Source organism: Sminthopsis crassicaudata, chromosome 1 (genome assembly GCF_048593235.1).
Source record: "Sminthopsis crassicaudata isolate SCR6 chromosome 1, ASM4859323v1, whole genome shotgun sequence".
Classification (NCBI taxonomy): domain Eukaryota; kingdom Metazoa; phylum Chordata; class Mammalia; order Dasyuromorphia; family Dasyuridae; genus Sminthopsis; species Sminthopsis crassicaudata.
Window position 1 is genome coordinate 257,047,545 of NC_133617.1, and position 23,915 is coordinate 257,071,459.

A 23,915-nucleotide genomic window follows, 5' to 3' on the forward strand; every position below is an offset into this window, starting at 1 on the left:
AATTCTGGAATAAGACTATTATCACAGACTGAAATGTCATTTACAATCACTTGAGTATTACATTGATGAATAAAATCTTGTGAATTTTAAAAATAGTTCTTACTATAGCAAACTCTCAAAATTTCTAAACTACCTGGAATCAACCACTTTCAAATTAAAAAGATCTAATAGAGGTCAAAATCATTTTGGAATGCAATTAGCTGTTTTCCTATCTGCTACTAGAATTGCAGCAATGATACATACATTCAATGAGCCTAGAACAGGGGTTCTCAACCTGGGATCCAAACCACAGACTCCCTAAGGGGATCTTTGAACTTGGATAGGAAAAAAATACAACTTTATTTTCACTAACATTTAACTAAAATTTCATGGTTTCTTCAATTCATTATTTTTTTTTAATTAGTATGAAAAGTCAATAGACTGCCAGACTGAAGTTTATATGGGTGATGGTCTCATAATCAGCATATCTGTGTGTCCTTTATTTTGTTTTTTAAAAAACTCAACATAGGCAAAATGGAATCACTTAGTTATCCCTCAAAATTCATCTCATTTCTGAATTTCTGTGAACTTCTGTGAATGTACCAATATCTTCATAATCTCATAATCTTGATATTATCCTTGATTCTTACACTCCATCCCACATAACCAAAAGCAAAATGTCAAATCTTTTCAATTCATCTTCTTTGAATTTCATCCTAAGGATCTTTCCTGAACTACTGTAATAGCCTCCTAATCAGTCACCTTGACTCAAGTCTCTCCCTTCTCCAAACCATATCCCTAGGATCAAGCATGTAGAGGTAACCAGTATGTCATAAGCCCCTCTCCACCTTAATCCAAGCTCTGCTCACATTCTACTAGGATATTCCCTTTCCAATGGTCATGGATCTGGCTTTGGGATAAATTTGGCTACTCATACTCATTTGACAAGGAATGACCAAGTGCACTTCTTTTGGTAAGATACTAGATTAGACCAATAGGTCTTATCTTCTGCCTTGCCACAGTGACCTAAGGACCACTGGGCTTTGTCTTATGCCTTGTGACCATGTTTTATATACTTCCAGGCCTTGGCATTTTCCCTGTAACCTGAATTCTGGCTTTTCTAAACTCTCCTCTATTTGAAGTATAGGTTCTTTGAAAAAAAAAAAAAAAAAGACTGTTGCTAGTACTTAGTATATTTGTAAAAACTGAATAAATTATTTTATTCATTCATTCATTCATCTCCATGTAGCTGCCAAAATTATTTTTATGAAATACAAATTTTACCATACTACTCCCCTAATCAATAAACTCCAATGGCTCCTAATTGGCTCTCAGAGCAAATATAACCTACCTTTCCAGAATTATTATAGATTTTTCCTGTCATTAGACATTTCTCCCCTTTCTATACCCTACATTCCCACTAAACTGGTATTAAAAGAATTTAGAGGTTAAAAACACCAAATCTTAAGGTTGCTTGTAACCCTGAGAGGAGCCTTCATTGTATACCTCCACAACTTATCTCTGGCTGCCCCCTCCCCTCATGTTTAGAATGCTTTTCTTTCTTGCCCTCCATCTCTTAGAATCCTTTATTTGCTTCAAAATGATGTTCAAATGTGTTAAGTTTATAAAGGGTTTTAAGAATTAAGCAGTAAATCTGTCTTGTGGAGAAAGCAGATGGCCTCAGGAACCCAAAATATTGTTTTGAGCTAAAAAGACTCATTGTCCTAGCTCATTGACCTTGCTAATAATAAGGATGCAAAATGGTTCCAAGAAAGAAAAACAGCTGTACCTTCTTAGATGAACATCTCCTTCGAAGACATTGTGTGCCTGGATCCTTTGTAAGCTGAAAATAATTTTCACTGATAACGCTTAGTTATTTTTATGAACATATAAAAATCATACTGTATGGAAATTACTCTTTTGGGGGGATAATTTTAAATTTTGGTCTTTTACTTTCTCCTGCATCTAAAGTTACTTGTTCCTAACAATAATTCTCTTTTATTGTATTTTCTTATCAAGTAACAACTTCTATATAGTCTCCCTTATCCCTTCAAATACTTGTATCCTCTCCCACTAATATATATATATATATATATATATATATATGAAGAGAGAGAGAGACCTGCATATATATATATATATATACAGAGAGAGAGAGACCTGCATATATATATATATATATATATACAGAGAGAGAGAGACCTGCATATATATATATATATGTATATTTGAATATGTATATATCATCTCCCTTTATAAAATACAGGATCCTACATCCTATAATGGAATCTCCTTATAGAATGCAGGATCCTATGGAACATCCTCCAGGATGCTTCATTTTTGTCTTTGTATTTATTCCTAGTCCATTCTTAGCACATAGTACCTTTTTATTATTATAATTACCATCATAATTATTATTAATGATAGCTAACATTTATGTAATTTTTTCAAGTTTGCACAGCATGCTACAAATATTATCTCATCTAATCCTCTCAACCACCATAGAAAGTAAATACTATGATTTTTCCATTTTACAAATGAGGAAACAAGTTTTGTTTGTCCTTGATTTTGAATATCATCACAGGATTGAATTTAAGTGAGGCAGAATTGGACAAAGTCATGAACCTCACTCCTTCCATTCACTGAAGTCCAGTGGTAAGACAAAAGTCAGGACAACTAATGATGGCCCAGGATGCTATAAATGACTGTAGCATCTTTGATGTCTGAACAAGTTCTAAGCAATCCACAAGTCCTGCTTCAGCTGCCTTCCTGACCTTGGAACAAATTGTCCACTTGGAACAAATTTGTCCATCATCTGTTCATTCCATCAAGCAAAGTCTTCACATCCTTGGGGTAGATATCCCCCTAACTCATCAATAGGTTTGAGACCTTTTAGTTACCCTCAACCTGTTGCAGCACTTCTGCCAAGACAATTACTAAGGTATGGCCACTGTGTCTCCTACAGCTTCCAGGAGACAAAGAGAAGAGTTAGGTAAAGGTATATATCAAAAGTAGATGAGGACCCCTGAAAAGGGCTCAGTAAGCCCTCATTCCAGAGGTACTAGTCCTTTTTTTTTTTTTTAAGGTATACTTTTTTTAAAAATTTTCATGTTAAACCTAGTAGAAATATATGTTAAATACAATATATGCATACAATTTATCCAATTATTGTGTTGCACAAGAAAAATCCAATCAAACTAGTTTTGTTTTGTTTTGTTTTTTTAAAGAAGCAAAATAAATGCAAGCAAGCAACAACAAAAAGAGTAAAAATATCATGTTGTGAACCACACTCAACTCCCTTAGTCCTCTCTCTCTGGGTGTAGATGGCTCTCTTCATAACTGAACAATTAGAACTGGTTTAAATCATTTCATTGTTGAAGAGAGCCACGTCCATCAGAATTAATCATTGCATAATCATGTTGTTAACATGTATAATGATCTCCTGGTTCTGCTCACCTCACTCAGCATCAGTTCATGTAAGTCTCTCCAGGCCTCTCTGAAATAATCCTGATGGTCATTTTTTACAGAACAATAATATTCCATAACACTTGTATATCGTAATTTATTCAGTCATTCTCCAATTGATGGGCATCCATTCAGTTTCTAGTTTCTTACTACTACATAAAGGGCTGCTGCAAACATTTTTGCACATGTGGGTCCCTTTCCTTCCTTTAAGATCTCTTAAAAACCCAGTAACACTGCTGGGTCAAAGGGCATGCACAGTTTGATAACTTTTTGAAGTTCCAAATTGCTCTCCAGAATGGTTGGATGCATTCACAATTCCACCAACAATATATCAGTGTCCCAGTCTTCCCACATCTCCTCCAACATTCATCATTATTTTTTCTTGTCATCTTAGCCAATCTGACAGGTGTGTAGTGGTATCTCAGAGTTGTCTTAATTTGCATTTCTCTGATCAATAGTGATTTAGAACACCTTTTCATATGACTAGAAATAGTTTCCATTTCTTCATCTGAAAATTGTCTGTTCATATCCTTTGACCATTTATCAATTGGAGAATTGCTTGAATTCCTATATCTTTGATTCAATTCTCTATATATTTTGGAAATGAGGCCTTTATCAGAACCTTTGAATATAAAAAATGTTTTCCCATTTTATTGCTTCCCTTCTAATCTTATCTGCATTAGTTTTTTTGGTACAAAAACTTTTAAACTTGATATAATCAAAATTTTCTATTTTGTGATCAATAATGATCTCTAGTTCTTCTTAGTTCACAAATTCCTGAGAGATAAACCATCCTATGTTCTTCTAATTTATGTATAATCTTGTTCTTTATGCCTAAATCACGAACCCATTTTGATCTTATCTTGGTGTATGGTATTAAGTGTGGGTCCATGCCTAGTTTCGGCTATACTGGTTTCCAATTTTCCCAGAAGTTTTTGTCAAATAGTGAATTTTTATCCCAAAATCTGGGGCCTTTGGTTTTGTCAAACACTAGATTACTATAGGTAATTACTATAAGTACTAGTCCTTCTTGAACATTCCACAAACTCTTTGATTATACAGCTAGTATATGTCTGAGGATGGATTTGAACTCATAACTTACTCAATTCTAGGTCCAATGTTCTATCCACTATGCCACCTCAATGCTTTAATAAATTCTTTGTTAAAATCCATAAATTGTATCTAGAGAAGTTCCATATATATGTGAACTTTGCTTCTTTTTTATACATCAAAAATGTACAATTACATTTTTTGCCCACTAATCTTCCCACCAAACCATGTGGTAGTAAATTGTTTCAATAATTTAATTGATCTACATTTCTTTATATGGTTACTTTCTGCAGCTATGTAGTTGCTACCTCTCTGTGATTTAATATGATCATTTTCATGAGTTACTGCAGTTGAATATTTCATCACCCCATGGCCAACGTGGGGATGAATCTCATTGAACTAACCTGGTTGGTCCTTGGATCATATCCATGCTCAAAGGCTTCCCAGCTTAGTAGTATTAGTGTAGACACTGATACAGCCTTCTAGAAGCTCAATACAGTGAAAAATGAGAGTCAGACTTCAGCAGAAATGTCAGCCCTAATTAAAGAAATGCTAGGTAAACTCAAATTAAATACCTAAAGAAAGTCCAAACTCTAGTAAAATTACTACCTATCTCTAATTAATTTGTACCTTTCAGCAAACTAAAATTATATCAAAACTAAATCCAATTTAGGATATGACTGCTTGATCTAATTTCATTTATATCTTTGGGTTTTGATTTTTATTTTCAGTGTATTCTTAAGTATGGGGTTTTTGTTATGTTTATGCTTTTAAAGCCAAGTTTAATGATTTTTATATAATCATTTATAGTTGCAGTTGAAAATAAATTAATAATCATTTTAGCATAAAAATTATTTCTGTACATAAATCTACTAGAAGAAGAACTGAATTCTCTTTGAAAGAATCAAGCAAAAATAATCTTAAAGAAAGGAATTCTTAACTTTTTTATATGTCATGGACCAATTTGACATGCTAATGAAGTCCATTAGTACCTTCCCAGAAGAATGTTTTTAAATGCATAGAATTATAAAGAAAATAAATTGTATTTAAAAAACAAAAGCAAGTTTACTAACCGCAAGTTAAGAAGTCATTATACAGAGCAGTCATTCTCTAAATTGCTCCAGATAATACTGGAGGGTTTCTGAAACCCTTTAAGAAAGTCTACAAATTTAAAATTAGTTTTTTTTTTCCTAATATGATAAATATCTATAAATATAACATGAATAAACAAAAACGCTTTGGACAAGTTCTCAATAATGTTTAATAGCATAAAGATACTGAGAGAAAAAGTTTAAGAAGCTCTCCTTTAGAGTAATTGCCAACTGACAACGTATGCAACATTCTGCCTCCATACTCTTCCACTAGAAGTATAGTATATTAGAAGTATAGTATATTAATATAGTATATTATACATGATCAGCAATTTGAACTTTAGCAATTTTAATAAGATTCAACCTCCTCTTCTATATAGAATAACTGAAATCTATTGATACTTCCAGAACTATTTGAATATATTCCTGCCTCCTGCTCTGGAAAATACTCTTATATTGATGCTAATCCTCCTCACAAGCCACTATTACTTTCTACAGAGATTCATATCAGAAGCAGACTTGTGCTCATTCAGCCTCCTTATCTTGTTGATCCAGTGAATACCTCTCAGAAAGCAGAAAGAGCAGCAGAGGAGATAAAACATTTCTTATATATTTTCTTGGTGACCTATTTCTCCTATTTGAGTATTTGGGCATTTACACTCAAACCCTTGGGGAAAATACAAAGATAAGATCTGTGTTTCTTTTTTTAAAATCTAAAAACTAGAAAAGTAAATGGATTTCCAAAGATCAGTTTCCCCCCAACTTAATCTAGCTTGGAAATTTTATCTTGAAAAGAAAAGCAGAAGCACTTGATAACCTTACTTAGGGAGCTCATGCAGTGCCCCTAAACAGACCCAGGTGAACACTAAACATAGCTAGTATACATCACTGCGGGTAAAGATTCCATTGGTGAAATGTTCCAGGGAAGCAGCAGTACTGGAAGGCCCCTGGCTCTCCAATGTCATCTCATTTGCTGCCAAAACAGCTTTTGGGATTTCGAGGCACTTAATTCTGCCAACACAATCCCTCTTTCCTGACAATAGAGATAACCAGACAGTACTTGGAATGAATATTTTTTCAGAATATAATAAATAAATTTAAGCTTCTCTCCCAACACAATTAATTTTCTGAAATATGCTTTTCACTTCATTAAAGACAAATGAGAAAATGTGCATAGAGAACAGACCTCAGCATTATGAAGACCTAGTCTCATGTTCCTATACATCAGTGACCCCGAACAAATAATCTAATCCAGCAGTTCTCCAAGTAAGAATGGCATCCTCTGAATTTCAGAAACCTTTTCAGAGCATCTGAAAATTTTTCATAATAATATTAAGATGTTATTTATCTATTAAAGTATTCTTCACTTATCCAACTACATATTTACATAAGACCAGATTTTCTTTATATACTTCAACTAAAACAATATAGAAATGACTAAATGCAGAAGCTTATATAAGAGAATCCAGATGTTTTTAATTAGGGCAGAGAGTAAAGAAATTCACAAAAATCTATAGAAGAGTGGCATTTTTCTCACTAAATTTTTTGTTTGGGAAAAAATACAAAAGTGTGACCTTTATATAAATATGTAATGAGTCTGTTATAGTTATTAAGTGACTTCACAAATATATATTTTAAAATTTTATCAGTTTTCAATTCTAATATGTAAATATCGATGAATACATTCCATATCAACAAAACCTCTTGGTGGTTCTCAATATTTTCTGATTGTGTAAAGCAGTCTTGAGATCAAAAGCTTTAAGAATCATTGGAGTCTCAGATAACTAACTGAATTTTCTCACACAAATGAGTTCCCTAAGCCAATATAATAGCGGATCTGGTTTAAAAAAAAAAAGGCAATTTTTGTTGCCGTTCAGTCATTTTTCAGTCATTTCTGACTTTCTGTGAGCCTGTCTTGGCTAAGATGCTGAAGTCCTTTGCCATTTCTTTCTCCAATTCATTTTATAGATGAGGAACTGTGGCAAATGAGGTTAAATGACTTGCCCAAAAATCACATAGCTCATGACTGACATCAGATTTGAACTCCTGACTCTAGCCCCAACTCTCCATCCACTGCACTATCTAGTTGCCCTAAAATTTTAAAAAGACTATCCATAGATTATTGAAAAGCATGATGATATTAATAAAAAACTTTATCCATGTCTTTTCTATCTTCTTTGCACTGTTCTCCTATTCCTCCTTCCAAAATATGAAGTAGAATTATCAGCAAGATTACAAAATTATAAGTAAGAAAAACCATTTGAATTGAAAATGAATTGAATCATTTTCTCCTTTTACATTTGAGGAAGCAGAACCAGAATGAGTTGTAGAAAGAAAATAAGTCCCAGGGCCATGATTCAAATCTACATTCTATAGCCTGAGCTCTATGATTCTTGACTCCATATTTTACTTTACCAGAGACCCAACAAATATTTTTTGAATGAATATCTCCTGCTAGGACTATATAGGAAAAAATAATAGCTATCCTAATTAAATAAAGGCAGGATCAGTCAGAGACCTCTATTTTGTGGGATTATATCACTAATTAACCAAAGTTCTTACAAAGAGCTACAAGTATCAAGGAATACCATAAATAATCAAAAAGTTTTCTTGTCTTATGTTATCATAATGTTATATTTTATATGTGTATAGATATACATATACAGATATTATTTATTATATATATGTATATATTATATAGAATTACTGACTATAAAAAGATATGCTAGATATATGAATATATAACATATTTATTTACAATACTATATATACACATTGATGTGTATGTATGCACATATATATGTATATGTGTATAGCTGCATATGTGTGTGTATGTAAACTCATTTGTTCCACAGCTGCTATTATTAAGCCCATTTTTAGGGATGAGGAAATTGAAGCACAGCAAGATTAAGCAAGGATCATACAGCTAATAAGTGTCTGAAGCAGAATTTGAATTCAGCATCTTCCTGGATCCAAGTAATATTCTTTCTCTAGTATGTCACCTAGACATCTTAAAAACTTTGGGGAAAGATGATAATAAAAGAAATAGGTCTGCCTCTCAGAATGGAAGAATAACAGATGGATGTAGAAAGGATGATATAATCTATTTTTAATTTTTTCATAATTTTTTTCAGGGATAATGAACTTTGGTCAGGGAAGGAAAAAATCACAGTAACTTAAAAAAGATTAAATATAGTGAGGAAGACATAAAAAAATTTCTTTGCAATCTCAGTGAATTCAAGTTAACAAGGCTAGACAAGTTTCATCTCACACTACTGCAGTAACTGGTAAATGTGATTTCTAAACCTCTTTCCATAACTATGGACAATGACAGAACTGCCAAAAAACATGTGGACAGATAAATACTAGTTTAATTCTACAAATCAGAAGAACGAAGTCAGCAAATGAGAGATAAGTGAAGTTGAGTAGAATGTTTTGAGATAGAGGCAGCTAGGTGGCGCAATGGATATAGCGCTAGCCCTGGATTCAGGAGGATCTGAGTTCAAATTTGATCTCAAACACAACAATTCCTAGCTGTGTGACCCTGGGCAAGTCACTTACCCCTAGTCTCAGGGGAAAAAAAAAAAAAAAAAAGAATGTTTTGAGGTGTCAAGGCCATGCCAAATAAGAAGCAGTTAAAAGAAATAACAATTTAGACTAGAAAAGAAAAGATTTAGGGAAAGACAACTGCTGTCTTCAAGCATTAGTGTTTGTTATGTGAAAGAGGTATTAAACTTGTTCTTCATGTCCCTGAATGACATATTCTTAATCTGGGGACCATTTTGATAATTTTATTAAATATAACTGTTTTCGCTTGTAATTCTAAGTATTTTATGAATTTAAAAATATTATTCTGAGAAGGGGTATATAGGTTTCACTAGATAGATCAATGGGTCCATAATTAAAAAAAAAAAAAAAAGATTAAGAATCCTTGTTCTTCATGGAAGAACAAAGAACAAGAGAAAAGAGCAGAGGCAAATTTCAGTCAGATATAAAAATTCCCAACAATTAAGCCTAATCAAAAATATAATGGATTTTTCTCAGAAGACAATATATTCTTACCATATGAGAAGTGTCCAAGAGAAAGATAGGTGAACATTTTTTATATTGAAGAAAGGATCCTTATATAGGTATTTGTTTACTCATTTTAGTCATGTTTGACTCTTGATGAACCCATATAGGGTTTTCTTGGCAAAAACACTTGTTTTGTGTTATAATAATAATAGTTAATATTTATAAAGTACCTTAAAGTTAGCAAAAAATTAAAAGAATAATACTTGAAGTCAGGAAGACGCCGAGTTCAAATTCTGTCTCAGATACTTATTAGTTCTATGACAGTGGACAAATCATTTAAGGTTTCAGTTTCTTTTTCCTTAAGGAATAAATAATTCTCTTTATTTTGGAGTGGTTTGCCATTTCTTTTTCCAGTGAATTAAGGGAAACAGAGATTAAATGATTTAGTCAAGTCACACAGCTAGTAAGGGTTGGAAGCCAAATTTGAACTGAGTATCCCACCTGCCTCCCTGTATAAGTATAGATCTTTGAGTCCCTTCCAACTCTTTGATTCTGTAATATTGTTCTGCCTACTAATGTCCTAGGCTACTGGGCTTAGGTCTGGAAAGGTAATCAGATTATCTTCTTTCAATATTTAGAAGCAAATGCTTTCTAAAATTAATTATGTGGGAACCATTATTTTCATGCAACCAAAAAGGAAGAGTTAAACTAACACGTAATTCAAATATATTCCAGCAGGGGTTATTGAAGAATATGAGTTATTATGGGAAATTACTTAGGACCAGCTGAATTCCACATTAATAGTGACTACAGAAAGCATAAAAACTTAAGACCTCCTTGTGGGTAAGTTCAGATAAACGTTCTGCTTCTTTGTACCTACAACACTTCTCTTCCTCTAGCTTTCTCTGTCATAATATAAAAACTTGAGTTCACATGAAGATTGGAGGACAAGATTTCAACAATAATGCATTTGGAGGCTGGATTGCTCTTGCTTATATGGAGAAAAAAAATCTTGCTTCTGACAATACTTCTCATAAAAAAAAGAAAAGCCCTCATCTTCAAGTATTCTTAAAGATTAAAATGCTTTTATTAATAATGCTGCAGATGCTTGAGCTCATGGATCCTATCCTCAACTCACACACATAGCTCCCACTCCCACTCCCCTCTACCTCTGCTAAGTAGTCAATACCTAGCTCTTGGACAGTCTTTAGAATTATGCATTAAGGCTATTTCAAGGTTTTCAGCTTGTAAACACATTTTCAGATGTAAGCACATATTGTCCAGTGGAGACCAATAACGGGCTGTTTCTCTTTAATAATTCAAGGATGATAAAGATGACAAAGATGTTGAGAGGCTGTAATTATCTCAATATGGATAGTCTGCTCAGCTTATGTACTGAAAAATATTTTGAGAAAAAACTTAATACTTTAATAAACTTATATAAAGTAGGGAAAAGAAGAGGGCAACAAAGTCTTTCTATAAAAGAAACCAGACATCAACCTGTTTAACTTTTGACAGGAAGATGTACGAGGCTATAAGTGGCTATGCTCAAATTGATCATTCAATACATGATGGAAAGGCTCATAATAAACTATACTTAATACAAATATGTATTTTGCTTAAGAAAAGATCACTTGCAGTTGCAGTCTTGATTCATAACTTTATAAAAAAGTGGAGGAAGGGGGGAAGGGACAAAAAAGCTGTCAAAATCACAGACTTAATAGAAGAAATCAAAACCATGCTATAACAGGTTTAGTACATATCATTTTCATCATCATCTGTATTACTACAGTTGTCTTAGAAATACAAGTTATAGTTTACATCTCATTACTCTTACTCATTTACCAAAAACCTGTCATTTTATTCAACTGTGCAAGAATACTTTAAATACTAAAGAGAATGCTATTGTTCAGTTTTATTTTGAGATTTTCATGGCAAAAAATACTGGGGTAGTTTTCTGTTTGCTCTTCCAATTCATTTTATAAATGAGGAAATTGAGAAAAACAGGGTTAAGTGACTTTCTTTTTCTGCTAAGGGCCATTTGGATATTGATAACATCATTTGAGGGCCACACAAAATTATCAACTTAAAGAATTCAAGCAGTAGGAGACTGCTGTGCCTCGCTTTCAGTTCTTCATGGCCTGTGGCTGCCTTAGCAAATAATTTCTCAGGCTTTAAATAGAGCATCAAGTCAAATGTTCCCCACCCATGCAATAGAGGATTACTTTCATAAATAAAACTTGTAGTAATTGATTAAATAAATAAATAAATAAATAAATAAATAAGCTCAGCAGTCTCAATAATTAGGTTAATAGTGGGGAAAACTTCAGTTGTATGCCAAAAAAAAATTATGAAAAAATCAAAGAAATGAGAATATCATCTACATGGGGTATTAATTTCAACAAGTGTTTACTAAACACCTTTACTGCATAAAATACTTTGCTATATAGTGGAGACACAATAACAAAATTAAGAAGTCTCTACAGTAAACTGAAATTTGGCAATTGCTGGTCCCTCACTTTGCCTCTTCTTTTCAACCTTAGATGAATATCACAACTCATACATATATATTTATATACAGTATCTCTATTGGTATCAATAACTATACATATACACAGACATATACCTCAATCTCTATTATTTTTCTAGTTTCCTTAATTCCATGAAAGTCTGAATTAACCAATCAGTTGCAGTAGTATAAGTGAATGGGGCAAATATGCAAAGCAGAAGCAACACAATAAATAATAAAAATAATAAATAAACATAAATGATTTGCCAGATCCTTTAAGATATCAGGTTCCTTAAAAGTACCCACATGTGTAAAAATGTTTGTAGCAGCCTTTTTGTAATGGCAAGAAACTAGAAACTGAGTGGAAGCCCATCAGTTGGGAAATAGATGAATGAGTTATGGTATATGAATGTAATGGAATCTTGTTTTTCTATAAGAAACAATCAGCAGATGATTTCAGAAAGATCTTGAGAAACTTACATGAACTGACACCAAGTAAAGTGTGTAGAACCAGGAGCACATTGTACACAGCAAGAACAAGATCATGTGATGACCAGTTTGACAGACTTGGCTCTTTTCAACAATGAGATCATTCAGGCCAATTATAATAGAATTGTGATGGAAAGTGCCATCTACACCCAGAAAAAAAGGAAAAAATTGGAACTGAATGTGGATTACAACATAGTATTTTCACTTTTTTTGTTGTAGTTGTTTGCTTGCATTTTTTTCTCATTTTTTTTTCTTTTTCATCTGATTTTTCTTGTGCAGCATGATAAATGTAGAAATATGTTTAAAAGAATTGCACTTTTAACCTATATTGGATTATCTGCTGTCTAGGGGAGGGGGAAAGGGAAGGAGAAAAATATGGAACACAAGATTTTGCAAGGGTAAATGTGGAAAAGTATCTTTACATGCATTTTGAAAAATAAAAAGTTATCATTTAAAAAAAAAAAAAAGATACTAGACTCCTGCATGAAAACTTGATTCATTGCCTTCATATAACACAGAGCTTGCTTAGAAATCACTATTTAACTCAATAGGATATCTCTGTTTACATAATACAGAAGCCACTCAAGATATACTCAACTCTTTCACTGCACCTTCTGGAATACCTGTTCCACAATTAATAAGCTTTCTTTCTTCTTTTGTTAATTTATGCATTTTATATTTTTTTTCTAGATGACCATCTCTTTTGAATCCTCAGTCTTTCTGGCATATAATTGTGCATCATAGCTTCTGGTAATTATTTGTATTTCTTCTATATTGTGATTTTACTTTAATCTTTTAAAAATTTTGTTGATGTCTTTTCTTTTTTCTTAATCTTCCTTCCCTTCACTTCCCTCTTTTTAGTCTTTCATTTTTCCTTTCCTTCTTACTCCGTTTCTCTTCTCCATTCTTTAAAAATGAGAAATTCAGATACCTAGAAAGATTTGTATTAATTTTGAATAAATTGAATATTGAATAATATTCATTGATTAAATAATATTGAATATTGAATTTGATTGAATATTGAATAAACTAACCTGATCCAGGAAAGCAGTATACATAGGGATTATAATAAGATTAATTAAAACAACACTAAAAGGTAATTGAACTCATATAAATTACAATGACCAATCTTGATCCTAGAAATTTTATGATGAAATACACTACCTTGTTCTCAGTAAAGAAGTAGAAGACTATGCTTGTGAAATTAGGTGCACTTTGCCAGAATTCGTTGCTATGTCAATCAGTTTTGTTTAAATCTGTTTTCTTTGTTACAATGAAAAACCCAATTATGGAGGGAGGAGATGATTGTGGAGAAGTGACTTTGGCCTATAGACAAAAGGCAATAATTATTTTTTAAGTTAATCATAATTTCCTTTTTCATGGCCAACATAAGGAAAACAGTTTTATTGAACAATGTAACTAACACATGCCTCTAAAACAGGCTCCAGTCATATAACTTTTACTGTTAAAAATAAACCAAATGTCTGAGACAATGCACTAAAAATGCCATTTTCAAAACAAGCCTTAAGTTACTGTCAAAGGCTGATTTGGGATTAGTGAGGCAGAATCAGGGCAGTTTGACATAGTATCTTTAACAATTCTGCAAATGACAACAATGTTATTTCTAGACCTTGTCACTTGGGGCTGTGGGGAGGGTTCAAAGGGAATTGAACTATCCAAATGTTTGTGTTGCTTACATCTATTGCAGTTATGTAGACATAGTCCAAAACAAACTTAGCTTTCAGAGCTAGGATTAACGTAGCCAATTATATGCTAAATGGAAGATTAAATATGAAATTTTTAGCTAACAACAAACCTCTTTCTTTATAGGCCAGTATAAGAAAGTATGAGTGTCACTGTGCTTTAAAAATAGAAATTAAAAATTCTATGGTTCCACAGCATCTAAAAATGTATAGCATTACTCATTGCCAATAAAAAAAAAGAGCTATTATTTTTTAAATTTTAAATATTTAATTATTAGAATTATGTGCATCTCAAGTAGAAATTGGGTCTTTTACTGTGCTAAGTGTTTATAAAACATCTGTAAATATATTTAAATGATAAATACCAGCATCACTTTAATGAGAAAGGCACAAGATAGGAAGTACAAAGAACTAGTTTTCTAATCTCAATTTCTAATTTCTAATCTCAAGGTAAAACCTAGAAAACTCAGCCTCTCTGAACTTACTTTACCTACAAAATAGAAGAAAAAAATAACTACTTTGTCATCTCCCTTGCTGGATTGTTCTGAAAAGGCTTTCTTAATTATACAGTATAACACAAAATACTAAGTAAATGGATTTTTCATACTTACAGAATGTGACCCAAAATTAAAACAATGGAGAAAAAGCATATAGATGTGGGACAAAAAATGATTAATAGACATTAAAACAATTCTATTTCTTTTCAGTACCATCCAATAAGTATAAATTAAACACCTGTCATGAAATGATACTATGCTAGATGACTATGCATAATGTCAAAACTAAGTGCAAGAGATAAAAAGAAAGGCAAAAACCAATCCCTTATCTCATGAATCTCATGATCTGAGGAGGGGAAGGGAAGGACAAGCCACAAATACCCATGTATAAACAAGCTCAATAATAATCAAAAGAGGGAAGGCACTAAAATTAAGAGAACCTGAGAGAGACAGACTTCCTATAGAAAATGGAATTTTTTCTGGGACCTGAAAAAAGACAGGAAAGTATAGAGACAGAGATGAAGAAAAAGAAGATTCCAGGTATGCTGGTCAGCTAATGAAAATGCTCACAACTGAGAGATGGAGTGCCTTGTTCAAAGAACAGGTAGGAGCCTATTGCAATTGAATCAAAGAACAAATGGAAGGGATTAAAGGAGAAGAAGACCTGAAAAGGGAGGGGTAGTTATGAAGGGTTTTGAATATCAGAGAATTTTGTATTTAATCCTTAAATTGATAGAGAATTTATTGAGTTGGGGGAGGGTACAAGGGATGACAAGTTCAGATCTGTGCTTTAGAAAAAAAATCACTTAGGCCTCTAACTGGAGAATGGATTGGAACGAGGAGGAATTTGCAATCCATTAGCAGGTTATTACAGTAATCTGGGAAAGAAGAGATTAGTTCCGGCACCAGGAAAGTGGAAGAGGTGAGAAAGGGGAGTATTCATGACATATTGCAAAAGTTTAATCAGTAGCCTAGGCAATAGATGTGAGGAGAATAGGGTTCAAGAGAGTGAGAAATCAAGAATAACAACTAAGTTATGAGCCCGCGGAACAGTAAGGATGGTGATACATTTGACAGTGACAGAGAAGATGGAAAGAAAAAGTCTTTCCCCTTATTTTACAGAGGAAAAAACTAAGGAAACGAGGGCAGTTGTGAATTAATCAAAATCAAATCTGTATTGTGTACCAGAGATGGGTTTAAGTCCTCTCACTCCAAAGACAGTGTTCTTTCTACTATTCAATGCTACACACCTGGGTATTGGCACAATCTAAGTGGTACAAATCTTAATAATTATTAATTAAATAAGTTAAACAATAAACAACATGAATTGAATAGATAATAATAAGTTTATTATTATTACTAACATTTATATAGTGTTTATTATGTGCCAGATGCTATGCTAAGCATGCTGCAATTATTATTTCTTTTGCTTTTCTTTACAATCCCATGAAGATAGGAGCTATTTTATCCCCATTTTACAGATGACAAAAAATATGAGCTTTTTGGACTGTCACCTCAGAATGTTGAGATATTAAAATTTCAGTCCATTAAAATCCTCAAGTCTTTTCTTCTTTACTGCTATTAAACCAGGTCTCCCTCAAGCCAGCCATCACTAATTTCTGCTATTAAAGTCCTATTAAGAACTACATATAAATAACAAATGATATCTTAAAGGTTTTCTTGTACAAACACGATAAACAAGGATATTTGTTACACAATGGAATCATGTCTATAAAGCTGTGATCTGCATGGACAATGCTTTCAAATATAGCAGTAGGATTTGTCTCACAAATATGCAAGCATTATGGAAAAATCCAGAATAAAGTATCCAATTTTGTTCAATGGTTTTATTGACTTAATTTGATTTTCTCATAGGGAGATTTATATTTCATCCTGGGGTCCTAATACTGATTTGCCAGTTTGTAGGGGCACCATGCATAGTTTTCACATTATCAGTTTTATGTTGCAAAAAGAAAATTGGACTGGGAATTTAACTAGGAAACCTCACTGACAGCACCACAGTTACACCTTACCGCTTGGCTTACTTCTCTGGAAAATAAAAAACAGCAAATTATAGTGGGAAGAGTGTGACTGACATAGAAGGACCTGAGTTTGAATTCTAGATCATGTATGTACTGTCCATGATGATACTCTGGCCCTATCTTCGTATAGGCAAAATTAATAGGTTGGCCTACGTGATTTCCAAGCTTCTAAACCCTATAAAGAGTTGGACAAGAGGTTCTCTAAGGTCCATTTTAACTTTCAATATCTACAACTTTTATTGAAAAGAAAACATTAAAGTTGTCACATGAATATGAATCTTTATAGACTTCTTCATAGAATATGAACATAAGGCTTAAAAGGCATTAGATATATAGATAGATAGATAGATAGATAGATAGATAGATATGATACACACAGACATACTTTTAAGTTTTTTAGTTTCTCAATGAACTCATCAGGTTTCAATAAGTTAGCTTGGAATTACTTACAGCTGCTCCAAAGATATAAGCCCTTTAAAGGCTTGGACATCTATTGTGTGGATTTCATTCTTGTACAAGTACCTGAAAAAAAGGATATTATTGTTAGAATAGTAAACTTGTAAAAATAGTCTCAGTAAAAACAATATGGAATAATACCATTCTAATGTTAGATTCTAGAAGATCTGAGTTCAAAATGCTTTCTCTGGTACTTGCAAGTTCATCATCATCATCATCATCACCTATTACAGCCAGCATTTATATAACATGTTAAGGTTTGCAAAGTACTTTACATATCTTAATTCATTTCATTTTCACAAAAACAAACAAACAAAAAAAAAAACCTGTGATTTAGGTATAATTATTATCATTCACATTTTATAATTAATGAAACTGTGGCACAGAGAGGTTAAGTGACCTGTTCAGGATAACACAATAAGAGTTTTGACAGAGAAATCAAATTCAGATCCTCCTGACCCCAAGTACTCAGCTCTCAGTCTTTTAGCCTCTCTATACTTCAGACAAGTCCCAGGATACATCTGTTGTTATTGTGGAAATCTTCATCCTTTTTGTCTATGTCTTCTTTGTCTTTGCCTTCATCTTCTCCTCTTTCTCCTTTTCCTTCTGTCATTCAGTCTTGACTGATTCTTTCTGACTTTATGGACCATAGCACATCAAACCCTTCTATTCTGCACCATCTCTCAAGGCCTGTCCAGCTTCATGTTTGTTGTTTCCATGATATTATCTATCCATCTCATTTTCTGCTATTCCCTTTCCCTTTTGCCTTCAATCTTTCCCAATAACAGGTCCTTTTCAATGAGTCCTGTCTTCTTATCACATAGCCAAAGTACTTAGCTCCAATATTTAAAATTCCAGTAAATAATATGAAATAATTTCTTTAAATATTGACTAACTTGACCATTGACTGGGCTGTAAACTGCATTTATGAGGGGAAATTTCATACTAGCATATCCATATATTGACTAAAGGTCAATTAGAGTGAAAATAATGTAAAAATTAAGATTTTTTTTTCCTACTTCCTGAAGTCTAACCTAAGGGGACCATCTATGGACCTCAGATTTAGAGCTCTTGACCTAGAAGTTAGTTAGATTCCCCATTCTATTTCAAGAAAACCCAGCTTTTTTGATGGCACTTTTACACATAGTCTCTCTTAAATCAATTGCATAAGTAAAATGACACATTGAAAATGTGACAAAAAGAAAAAAAAGTTTATGTAAAACATAACTAATGTATTAAAGGTTATCAAGGATTTAAACATTCATAAATACATTCTACCCATATTAGATAAAGATGACCTTTTTTCTACCAAAAAGAAGCAGATTCATATGAGAGGAGCTAGCCTTACCCCATGCTTTTAGTATCCTCTTTAATTAGTACCTCACAAACAGTTTTGGTTAGAGAATATTTCTGGGCTTAAAACATAGTAAAGAAACCCATAAATGCTGTTTCCAGGAGATTTGGATGTGAGGAATACCCTTAGGATAAAAGGGGGAGGAGAGGGTAGGAAAATTTTGGAACAAAATAAAGGAAATTAAGCTTTCTTTAATTCTCTCCAAGTGGTTGCACATAAATACTTACACATTTTTTTGTTTTGTTTTGCTTTTGTCAAAAAGATATCTAAACCTGCAATTTCATTGTTATGGAGAACTTCTAATAAAGAGATATAGATCTACCAATGTAGATCAGCAAAAGCTGTAAAAAAGTAATATTAAGAAAGGTTTCCTGAGACACTCAAAGTTTAAATGACTTGTCCAGGATTACACAGTCAATATGTATAACAGACCCAAGTTGACTGTACTCAGAATTACATATATGAGAACTTATTGCTGCATCATCATCTTTGACTGCAAACTCGGCATGTCCAAGATTAGAACACAGTTTAATTACCAAAATCCAATCTTTCCTCTCAAGTTTTCCACTTCTATTAATGATGATCTTTCTATTGACCGGGTTTCATAAGCTCTTCCACTTTGGGTTGCCCAGTTCATTTTAAATACCATTAATTATTAGGATTTTATTATTTATATCAAGCCCAAATTTTCTTTTTGATAATTTCCATTTATTTTTCTTGGTTCTTTCTTTTGGGGAGAAAAAGAACATTGTACATAGCAGCCTTTCAGAGAGCTATAATGTCCCTTATAAGGAACCTGTTTACCTTTCCAGTCTTGTTTTGTATTATTCTGTGTTTAAAATACTCTTCATTTCAATCAAATCAAGTTGGTTCTCATTTATAAGATCCATCATCCAGATCATACTAACTGCAGGTGTACTTGACTTCTCTAATCTGAACATTCCCAGATCCTTCAGCTGCTCTTTATATGGCTTCTCATGAAAGGTCTTTTACTCTTCCATATTTGTCCTCCTCTGCTTTTTAACTTAACAATGGCTTTTCTAAATTGTGGTGCTTCAAATATTCACATAATATTTCAGATGTTAGCAACCTAGACCAGAGCAGGACTAGCTATAAAAATTCTTTAGAAATAGTATAAAATTCTCATTCAAGCATTTTAAATATGCCATAACATAGTTTCTGCTTAGTTTTCCAGTCTTATTTTATATTATTCTGTTCAAAATATTCTTCATTTTAATCAAACCAAGCTGCTTCCCATTTACAAAATCCATCATCCAGATCATACTCACTAACTGCAAATGTACTGGACCTTTTTTCTTGTTCCCTCTATAGTATTCACTTGGTAATCTCATCCAGTCCCATGGGTTCAAATATCTCTGTACAGATTATTACCAGATCTGTATATACAGGCCTAACTCCTCCATTCCCATATCATCAACTGCCTTTTGGACATCTCAAAATATGTATCCTGAAGGCATCAAACTCAACATGTCCAAAACAGAATTCATTGTTTTCCCAAACTCTTCTTTTCTGAACTTCTTCATTGTTGAGGAATATGTTTATCTCCCACTAAACCAGGCTTTGAAAGTGAATATCATCCTTAGTTCCTCATTCACATTCTCCCTACATATATAATCTGTTGCCATCTTGGGTCTTCTACCTTCACAATATCTCTTGCATACATCTCTACATGCAACTACCACCCTGGTGCAAGACCTCATCTCTTCCTGCACTGACTACTATAATACCATTGGGGTAGCCTCAAGTCTTTCTCTACTTCATTCCATTCTTCACTCACTGGCCAAAGTAATATTTCTAAGGATCTCTCTCTCTCTCTCTCTCTCTCTCTCTCTCTCTCTCTCTCTCTCTCTCTCTCTCTCTCTCTCTCTCTCTCTCTCTCTCTCTCTCTCTCTCTCTCTCTGTTCTCTCTGTTTCTCTGTCTCTCTGCCTCTGTCTCTCTCTCTCTTTTTCTCTCTCTCTCTCTCTCTCTCTCTCACACACACACACACACACACACACACACACACACACACACACACACACACACACACACACCTCTCAATGAGCTCCAGGGGCTATTACTTCCAAAATCCTCTATTTGGCATTTAAAGCCCTTTATCACTTAGCCCTTCTTATCATTTTCAGTGTTTTTACACTTTACTCCCCTCTATGTCCTCTATGACCCAGATATACCAGTTTACTTATAATTCCTCCAACATGACAATCCAACTCCCACCTTGAACTTTTATATAGACTGTAGCCCACACCTATAATATTTTCCCTTCTCTCCCTTAACTTCTGGTTTTCTGTTTTCTTTAATACTCAGATTAAATCTCATCATCTATAGAAGGCCTTTCCTTTCCCTCAGACTAAATCTCATCATCTATAGAAGGCCTTTCCTTTTCTTCCCCCCCCCAACCATTACTTTGGCTTTCTCTTTAAGATTTCTTTCCATTTTGATGTATATATATTCTGTGTGTACAATTTATTATATTCCATTAGAACATGAACTCTTTGAGGGCCACAATACTAAGTATAATGTCTGTCACATAATAAGTGCTTAATAAATAACTTGTTGACAGTTTGAATGACAGGACTCCATATACTACTTCTGTGTCTTTACATAAGTACATCCCTATACTGGGAACATATGTCTTTGTTGTTTCTATATCTATGGAAAATAGTCTAAAAACAGACTGTTTTCACTTAAAGTACAACTTAGGTGTTAAATGAATAAATGAGGCATAAAATGAGGAGATTTGACAAAATGGCTTTGAAAATCCTTTCCAGCATAAGATCTATGATCCTATAAAGGTACATAGACCTTATTCTGAAGGACCTTATAACAGTGTTGTTAATATTTCTATCAGCTACCTGTCTAATCTACTTACACTTGTTTAATTTGTTTACTTATATAACAGCTAAAAAATAAGATAGACTGAGTCACAAAATCCAGAACATGATCAATTTATTAATAAAGTACAAATTTTAACAATAAATAAGACCTCAGTTTCCCCAAGAAAGTAAAGACCCCAAAATGAGGACAGCTCTCAATCATAGATAGAAGAAAATAGAAGTGGATAGAAATTGTGAATGAGGACTAGCTATAATTTGCCCTCTCCTGTATTGAAAAAGATATTCATTGTTTGAATCCAAATGCATCTGTAAGGACAGAGATAGTAAACCCAATTTCTTTGGATAATAAACCAGACATCCTTGAAGAATAGCTTGAAAGATACTAGTCCAGATTCCCTGGTGTACCCCTGCATTCTTCAGGGTAAACAGATTTCCTTGACATAAGAACAGAACAGTGATTAGCAGAACTAGATTTCTCAAGTTATTAGAGACCAACTAAATTTCTGAATTAAGATCAGAGACAAAGAATCATAGTATATAGCCCATTACAAAGCAAAATCAGTTAGCTTTAAATAGATTCATTTTTAAAAGACACAAAATTGAAAGTATTCAATTGCAGTTCCTGTGTTGCTTTCTTTTATTAATGTTTGAATTCATTTTAACTTGACATATGCATAACATTTAGAATCTACTCTCAAAAAGTATCAAATGGTATAGTGTCCTTAAATTTTTATTATTTAAAAATAAGTCAATTTGAATACTCTTAAATATATATTATATAGTTGCAGCAATGATATGTTTCTCAGCCAAATATATTTCATCTTTTAAATTTTTTCTATTAGTATGTATTAATATGATTAATTCCTCTTTCTTTCAAATCCATTAAGTGTGGATCCTCAGGTCATCTAATAAACAGAGAAAGCTGACTATCATTTTATAAACTCAAAATTCAATTCAAGTGTAGATATCAAAGGATATCTATACTTCAGTTTAGGAATATAAACCTTTCTAGGAGGCAAAAAGTTTACAGACCCTAATCTTTTTAAAAAAATTATTTGCTGCAAGCTAAACTAAAGTTTTCCTAAGTCCAAGCATATCTTTCCACAGCAATTCCCAGTGTTAATCAGCTCTTCTTCAACAATGATTTTTTAAAAAGATTCAAAAAATATTGGTTAGTTGTTAGGGTTTATCAGTAGCACCTCTCTACTCCTATCTTAAAAAGTCTCCACATGACTTAACCCAATATAAGTTTGATATTACAAAGGAATGCATATTGAATGTTCTCTAATCTATCTTTATTTAAGATTATCTTCTAACCTCCCTATACTCTAGTTATTTCTGCGATACAGTACTAGAAGTCATGAATCTGTCTCATGTTTTCCTTTCATTCTTTATTCATCTTGGATATAAGGTGATAAGTGATTGCCAGAGATGTCAACTCTAAGGATACAGCTATGGCAGATATTTCCTCAAAACAGCCAAGAAGTTATTTCTTCCCTTATAAATATTTATGCACTTTTGATGAAGATTAAATTTATTTTAATCTAATCAAATAATTTTCATGCATTTAATATTGAGACATCACCCAAGTCATGCTGATAATATTCCATAGACATACTTTCCCATCATAGAGATAAGACCAACCCCCAAAAGATTTTAAAGAATCCTAGAACACAAAATCTTGGATTTAAAAAGAAAATTAGATGTGATATTCTAATAGGAAAACAAGTACTCATATTTTCCTAGAAAAGAATATTTATTAAATTACAGCTTCAAAATTCCTTCTCTGGTGGATTGAATTTTGAAAAGTATATTTAGCTTGTGCCAAGGACAATTCTTATTTTAGTTCTTTTTGATAAGGCCTTGAGAAAAGGCCTTTCAGTATGTCAAATATACAGCATCTGTTTTCCCTCATGAGCCTTCATCATTGCTCATCAACTATGAAGATTAACAGCATAAACATTAGGAGAAACATGGCCATCAATTTGTTGTCTATTGGCATATGCAGGTGAGCCAGCCCTTGGAGAATTTTTATAAAACCTTTATATTTTCCAGTAAAATTAATTGTCTCACATACTACAAATGGATTTTTTTTTCAAAAATATTCAGAGAGACACAGAAATTAAAGTTGGACACAAAAGGGAAGAAAAGCAAAGGGCAGTCAGCCAACAGGTTTTTTCTTGCAATATTATTTTGTGGTAACCAGGACTAAAGCGAGTAAGGACTCACTTATTGACTACTAATATCACTGGCTTAAGAAACACGTTTGTAGGCCTCCAAGGGAACAAAGGTTGAGTGGTCATTTAGCTCCTATTATATAACTCCTGATTGTCCCTATTTTGACCTTCTATAATCTTGATTAAAAAACTAAATTCTATCATTTTGTAGGCCAGATTCCTTTCATCAAACT

The 23,915-nt window shown here is 32.9% G+C and overlaps 1 protein-coding gene across 4 annotated transcripts in view; it reads right to left on the reverse strand.

Annotated features, from left to right (window-relative positions):
* Positions 1-23,915, reverse strand: part of PXDNL (peroxidasin like) — a 512,873-nt gene that overhangs the window by 217,526 nt on the left and 271,432 nt on the right. For all 4 annotated transcript variants that reach the window (XR_012484142.1, XM_074278161.1, XM_074278143.1 and 1 more), the window contains one exon: positions 17,290-17,361. Coding sequence is in view for 3 of the 4 variants with exons in the window: in XM_074278161.1 (XP_074134262.1) it covers positions 17,290-17,361 (72 nt within the window). In the remaining variant the exon portion in view is untranslated. The remainder of the gene's footprint in view (positions 1-17,289; positions 17,362-23,915) is intronic.